At 30.6% G+C, this 7,188-nt stretch overlaps 2 protein-coding genes across 2 annotated transcripts in view; one reads left to right on the forward strand and one right to left on the reverse strand.

Annotated features, from left to right (window-relative positions):
* Positions 1–458: 458 nt before the first annotated feature.
* LOC105622864 lies at positions 459–2,022 on the forward strand. Its single transcript, XM_012204274.1, has 4 exons — positions 459–593; positions 778–1,140; positions 1,213–1,516; positions 1,642–2,022. The coding sequence occupies exons 1-4, from the start codon at positions 459–461 to the stop codon at positions 1,896–1,898; spliced, it is 1,059 nt and encodes a 352-aa protein (XP_012059664.1). The 3' UTR covers positions 1,899–2,022.
* Positions 2,023–2,683: 661 nt separating this feature from the next.
* LOC105622900 overlaps positions 2,684–7,188 on the reverse strand; it is a 17,444-nt gene continuing 12,939 nt past the window's right edge. The window contains exons 15-22 of the mRNA XM_012204309.1: positions 6,355–6,414; positions 6,157–6,278; positions 5,889–6,032; positions 3,721–3,925; positions 3,501–3,649; positions 3,204–3,419; positions 2,836–2,937; positions 2,684–2,767 (exon numbers count right to left, since the gene is read on the reverse strand). Of these exons, the coding sequence (XP_012059699.1) occupies positions 2,684–2,767; positions 2,836–2,937; positions 3,204–3,419; positions 3,501–3,649; positions 3,721–3,925; positions 5,889–6,032; positions 6,157–6,278; positions 6,355–6,414 (1,082 nt within the window). The remainder of the gene's footprint in view (positions 2,768–2,835; positions 2,938–3,203; positions 3,420–3,500; positions 3,650–3,720; positions 3,926–5,888; positions 6,033–6,156; positions 6,279–6,354; positions 6,415–7,188) is intronic.

A 7,188-nucleotide genomic window follows, 5' to 3' on the forward strand; every position in this document is an offset into this window, starting at 1 on the left:
GTAACGCATATTTGTTGTGTGTGTGTGTGTGTGTGTGTGTGTATGTGTGTGTATTCTTTTGTGAATGTGTATCCCCTCCATTTGGTTTCACGGTAAGCCGCGTTCTAGTTTTGGCCTTCTGCCCTGGTGTTCTAGTATTATTGCCTGTTTTCACATCGCGTTCAGTCGTGCTTTATGTAAGATGCAATCGTTTACGTGGAAAAGATCCCTTAGACTCGCGGAAATAATTTGTTATCAAAGGCCTTGATCTAATCGCCGTAAATTTGTAAATATTAGGCTGATAAACTGCATTTTGCACTCATGCATTAGATATGGGGTCCTACAGTGTTCAGTCTATCGCAACGTGATGTATTATGAAGTTACGACGAGAAATTAACCTTAAGTGGACGTTCTTGACGTAACGTAGTCAGTATATTATTGTCTCCGGTTGGCCACAAAATCTTATTAAACGATGAGCGATGCGTATCAAAGGCCTGCTATTGTTGCTTATCTGCATAGCAGGAAGCAGCATTGTTTTTATCGCCTTCAGCAATCAACGATCTTCCATTCAGACTATAGTGACGGAGACTCACAAGCAATTACGGAGCTTCCAGGCAAGTATAATAAACCTATTGTTTTTAAATGAACTTTTTATACAGTTTATCTCTTCTTTTTTTTCACGTTGAAAAAAAGATCAACTGTACAAGAAATTATTCTAATAAAGTATTAATATTCAATAATCTCTACTTTATAGAGTATTTTTCCTTGTTTCTCTCATATGCAAGATCTTGCTTTTAGGAAAATTTAAAAGATGTTGAGGAGAAACGTCTAGTGACAGATTCCAAGTACCTTGCATTGCTTGGTCTGGATGGACAGACAGCCACCACGCCGATCAGTTCCAAATCTCACAATGTAACAGTTGTGTCGCTCGTAAGGCCTGGGAACGAGCAATATATATATGGCTTCATTAGAAACATCAGCCACTTTTTGCCAAATAATAGTATTGTAATTTATAGCGTCGGTTTAAATGAAGATTCCTTACAAAATATTAGACTTGTCTGTAATTCTACAAGATGTAATGTAACTCACTTTGATTTAAGTCCGTTTCCTGCTCACGTCGAAGATGACACGCTACATGTTTATAGACCTTTAGTTATTCAAGTGAGTAATCATTGAAAAGTCTATAGATTTTCAGAAGGAAGATACTAATTGAATAATGCTTTTATGCCGCAGACAGCTTTAAATACACTAGGTAGTATAATTTATATGGATTCCAATGTACGCCTCAATTCTTCAGACATTACGAAATATCTTTGTCCAAAATATGGAATCTTAACTTGGCCCACAAGGCACGCTATTAGTTCATTAACACATCCAAAGATGTACGAATATTTTCATGCCTCTTCTGAGAGCTTCTTTTTTCTCCCACTAATTAGAGCATCACATTTAATAATCAGCAATTTCAAAGATATCAGAGAAAAAGTAATGCTACCTTGGGTCCAGTGCGCATTGACGAGAGATTGTATTTCCCCTATTGGTAGGTATCTTTATCTTTTAAATATTATATTTAATTTCTAAATTTTATGTAGATCTATAATTTTATATGCATTAATAAGTATCTAATTCTTTATATATGTTAAGTTTTTAATTGAATATTTGTAGGTGCGCAATCGGCAGGCTGTAGATTCAACAAAAAACCACAATATCGATATTCTGGTTGTCACGCATATGACACTTCTGCGTTAAATATAGTTTTGGGATTGCATTTTAACTTTGATGATACGTACTATGTACACAAGGAGCGGGAAACGTACTTCAACAAAATCCAACCCGAAGAGATCACCGAAGAATACCTTATGATCACACGACAAAACAATGCCACCGAGACCAACATTAAGAATTTCATTCAGGAGCGCTAAATCTTTTTTGATCTCAATTTACCTAGGTAATTAATACGTCGGATAAGCACAACTTAATTTAAGATTGTTAAGCATTCATTTAAATTATAATAAATAGCGAAATGAACAAATTTGAAGTTACAAAGGCATTAAATATCTTTAAATCCTGAACCTACTCTTTTTTTTCATTTCTTAATTTTTTTACGATTACATTCTTGGTAAAATTAAGTGAAATGATATATATAGTAATATATATATATATATATGTTGCAGTCTCATTACATTTATTTATAAGGCACTAAACTGCCGACATTTGACAAAATTCATATAATTTTATGTTTTTGATGACCTATACATACTAACACTTGTACTTTTAATGGGCCGAGAATTAATTCAGGTTCTGGGCTATTATGTATAACCTTTTCCGTAGGATGGAAACGTGAAAAGTTAAAATTTTATTTTTAATAATAGTTCATTTTTCATATCTTCGCCTAAGGAAAAGAGTTACATGCTATCTTGATGACGAAATTTTTTTACAAAGTATTCTTTGTTTAGTATATGTACAAATGAAACGTAATATAGAATACATATATTAAATATAAAGATCTTTAAGATTCTTCGAAATTATACACTTATTCTATTTGACGTTGTAAATCGATATGTGTTACGGAGTTTATCTGTCGTGTTCTTTATTAATATCGATTTTTCCTTTCATCAGCTTTTGTTTTTCAATATAACATTTCAATGGAATGCATGAATATATAAAAGTATATTACGGCGATCATGCATATTTAATATTGAATGATTTACACGATCATGGATTTTTCCTCTTCTTGAAGTCGCTCGATATCAGATTTATTCATGAAGTAATATGAAGGTTGTCGGGATTTCTGAAAGCCAAGAAAATTAGCTCTCTGCTTTGTTACTAATTATAGAAATGCATATATATGTGACTTACCAGATCTTTGACGATACGTTTTGCACCTGCCTTGATCAATATGTTACTCAAGACCTCCACGGACGTCACACCCATTGCATAATGAAGAGCTGTTCTCTCCAACTAGAACAAGAAGGATTAATATTTTTTATATTTTATAGCAGTTTTTCTTATTTTTTTTTTTAGAATGTTTTGATCATATAATTGTCATCAGTTAATCATCTTAATTAATGATAACGATTTGTAATCACGTCAACATTAGAGATTTATATTATTCGGTTATTCTTAGCAATTTTTTTATGAGATTAAGTTGATTTTAATTTTTTTTTATTATTTATCAAGAGATACGGCAATATCTCGGTGTTATATGTTTTTTCAGTGATTCATACATTATCACCGATGCGTAATGTTTCTGGATACGTTTTTGCGATAAACTTGACAAGTTCTTCATTTTCTTGAAGTACAGCGATATGCAGAGCGCATCGGCTCATCGAGTTCTTTCCAACTGCCAGTAATTTTCCACCCCCGTTATTTTTACTCAAAAGTTCCTTTACACGTTTCTCGTCGTTCGCCCGAATAGCAGCATGTACTTCTTCGCGTTGATTCTAAAATATATATTAGTAAAACGACGTTAAACCATAATTCATAAAATGATATTTTTTATTATTTATTGAACGCCAACTTACCATGTAATTAGGAATTGATTGTAAAAATTGTACAGTAGCTTCGTGTTTTCTTTGCGCGGTTACTTCGATGATGCTTACTCCATCGTCTTCGGTGTCTAGAATATGATCGTAGCCCTCAAGTAGAAGCTCGACCAACTTTTCAGTCTCTCCTGCGTATTAGATTGAGATCGGATTGAAATAAATTCTTCTAACTTTTACAGCTGCATTTTTCTCTTTTTACCTCTTGCCGCAAGATAAATAACAAAACGGTCGATCTCTTCGATGTTCTCTCGGATATTCGCCTGTTCGGCAACGTCTCTGGCTGTCCGATACAATTCGTCTCTGAAACCGACATTGACTTGCGTCTCCAGCAGCAGATGATACAAGCCATCTTTTGAATAGGAACGAACCGCAGCGAAGTGGATCATACTTTGCCCATGTTCGTCCTAAAAACGTTTTCATTCTTATTTGTTGCCATTTTGTAAAATCACTTTTATTTTTATACAGAAGAATATCATTCTATTGCTAAGAAAAGTGATTACACACTTTGTGATTATTCACTTTCTTTCTTTTAAATAACGCTTATCTTCAACAAGGAATATTTTCTTAAAATAATCTTAAAATATGCTCATTAGAAATTAAAAAAAAATTCATTAATTATATATTCAAAATAAGAATTTATTTTCTTTTGAAGAACAATATAAAATTTTGTCAAAAAAGTGACTTTATATAACAAGCGAATCGAATTTGTTTTAATTTAATGATCTTGATCGAAATATTAATAAGTACACAATTCAACGATGTTTGGTTCAGCAAATTTTGTATTGGAGAAGGTACATGGAACTTGAGTTAATTTCAAAAGATGTCGTTTATAGATTTTAGAAATCATGAAACTGACGCTTTTAAAAAAAAGGAATTTATAATTTAAAATTGCGCTAGAAATAATATATTAATTCAAGAAAATTTGCATGTATCTTTATCTAAAAAGGATATATAGAATAGTCATACTAACCTTTATTTAAATGATTATATAAATGATTAAAAAGAATAATGAGATGAGACATAAAGTTGGAATATCAAAAATATCTCACATATAATTACTAATAATCACAATAATTACTAATTACTAATTAGGTTTAAAGGAATTGCGCAAATAATATAGGAACAAGTCAGCACAAAACAAAACGCGAAACGATATTCGTTTATCAAAATCATATAAAATCAGAAATAATTGAATAAACTGAATATTTTTCATACGCGACAGTTGGGTATTGGAACGGCGCGGCGCAATAGGAGAGGGGGAGCGCAGTTGACTGCGTCATCATTTTGGCATTCGTTCGGCGAACCTTCGAAGGGGACGGCAGTTATACGAATCGCTCCGAATGGCGCATTAATTCGTAAAAAATTTGATATTTATAAACGCGAATTATATAAAGGTAAGATTGCTCAAAACTTTAAGTGTGTAAATATAATAAGGGTTAAAAAACAGGTCAGAAATTATTTAAAATAATAAATTCTAAATAATTCTTTTATCTTTTTATTAAAAATATATATTTTAATAATGCACATATAATTTATTTGATATATTGCTTATTTAAATATTTGAAATTATAAAATAACACGTGCCGTTAACGAAACTGATTTCTGAAAAAATTGATGCAATAAATTATTTTATGAAATTTCCGCGACGAAATATTAATTGGATTTTAGTTTATTTTACATAATATAAAAAATAGAGAACAAAATTTGTTCTCTAGATGCTAAACTTTTTTTAGGAATAGAAAAGAGACTGATATTTGATCAGCTCTTAGTATTAAAAAAAAAAAAGAAATGCGCAGGACACGAATGAGATGTGCATTAAGGGTTAAAAATAATGAATTCTTAACTTTTTAAATCATTTTTGCGTCAACAATTACGTCAACGTGATAAATTTAATAAATCTTTCTATATACGAAAATATTAAATTAAAAGATTCTTTTTGTGTAGAATTGTGTGGATAATGGATTATTTAATTTTTAAAAGAAAGAATTCGATATTTTGCTCATAAAAGTGAAATTTTAATTGACTCGTTCAACACTTCGTGTTATCCTTGATGTTATCTAATCTCTATATAATGTAATAATATTTATATATAAAAATTGAAAGACTAAAATAATTGAATAAAAATATCAATCTAATTTAAACTTATTAATAGGATTTAAAATATTTTAAATAAATTTGATACTTGTAATCAATTTATGATAGATTTGTAAATATATGAACTTTTGAAAAATTTGAAGCAAGTAATTATTATTTGCGTATAGTATGTGTCTTTCCATGTGTGTTGCAAAGAATCTTGCAAATAAATTTTAGCGTAAATTCTAAAAAATTTTATCCTAAGAAAGTTGGAATACATTTTTATTCACATACCCTGTTAGGATTGCTAAATGTGGATTCAGGTATGTCAGAATCTGGGCTTTGAGGATAGCCAGCGTCATCGTCGAAAGTGTCATTCTCGATATTATTATCCAAATTTTCTTCTTCGTGATCGGATATTAAGAGGACATCAGATTCCTGAAAGTAGAGTAAAAAAAAGTCAGCGCGAAATAATTCAATATTAATATGATAATAATATTCTATGATAATATGATAATAATATTCATTCAATTCTTCAATCAATCGAATCGAACATATATACCTGTTCATTGGCTTTATTTTGGCTCGCAAAGTTGTATAAATATGTCGCAAGATATGTGATCGGATCCTTTGGACGTGCATTAGCTACTTCTGTTAATCCTTTAATTAAGGGATCACCCAGCGCTGAAGAACAAATGATTTTTTTACATAGATTTTTATAAAAGTATGTATGCTATGACTATGTGTATGCTATACTTACATGATGCTAAATAATGTCCTTCCTCCGTACGAAATATTGGAATGTCAACTCCGCTATCATCTGTAAAATAAATCCATTAGATTGTCAAATAATTTAAAAATTATTGTGCGCATTATTTTAATTTAAAAAATATGGAAAGAACGTGATTTTGATGAAGTATCTATTTTTAGCTAGATATAGATCTAAAAATTATTTTGTTGTATCATCAAAATAATTATGTAGGCAAAATTAGAAAAGTCAAGCAAGAAGCTCAAGCAAGAAGAGCGAATTTGCTTTACAAATTTGATATTCTAGCAATCAGCATCTTATATAATTTTAATGATACAAGCAACATTATTTTTAGTTCTACATCTCGCTTAATTTTTAGACACTTCAACAAAAGTTCTTTTCGTGTTTTAATAAGTCATAAATTAAAATTTTATAAAACTTTTGTTATTATTAAAATTTTATTATAAAATTTTGTTATAAAAATTAGCATGCACGTTCTTAGCTTTAATTTGTTTTTGCAATGTATTTTTTACTGGAAATTATTATTATATAACATGTGCAAATTTTAATGAAGTTTCAGTGAAATCCCAAGCAAAAAATAATTCTTTTTTTATTTTAATTATCTCCAATTTAGGAAAATTTTTTATTCATGCAATAATTGTTTTCAGCTCTATTAAAGATATATTATGAAACTCTGTGCAATATAGCAACTCGGCAAACGTGATCAGAATTAATATTATTACGATATTATACACACACACACACACACACACACACGCACGCATGCACGCACTCACGCACGCACGCACGCACGCACGCACGCACGCACGCACGCACGCACGCACG

The sequence above is a fragment of the Atta cephalotes genome, assembly GCF_000143395.1.
Source record: "Atta cephalotes unplaced genomic scaffold scaffold00049, whole genome shotgun sequence".
NCBI classification, from domain to species: Eukaryota; Metazoa; Arthropoda; class Insecta; order Hymenoptera; family Formicidae; genus Atta; species Atta cephalotes.

Bases quoted from the DNA above. Each gene is read 5' to 3' on its own strand.
- LOC105622864 (XM_012204274.1), top strand. From the start codon at position 459: ATGCGTATCAAAGGCCTGCTATTGTTGCTTATCTGCATAGCAGGAAGC. The intron at 1,141-1,212 runs GTGAGTAATCAT...TTTATGCCGCAG, and splicing joins ATAGACCTTTAGTTATTCAA to ACAGCTTTAAATACACTAGG. The intron at 1,517-1,641 runs GTAGGTATCTTT...GAATATTTGTAG, and splicing joins AGATTGTATTTCCCCTATTG to GTGCGCAATCGGCAGGCTGT.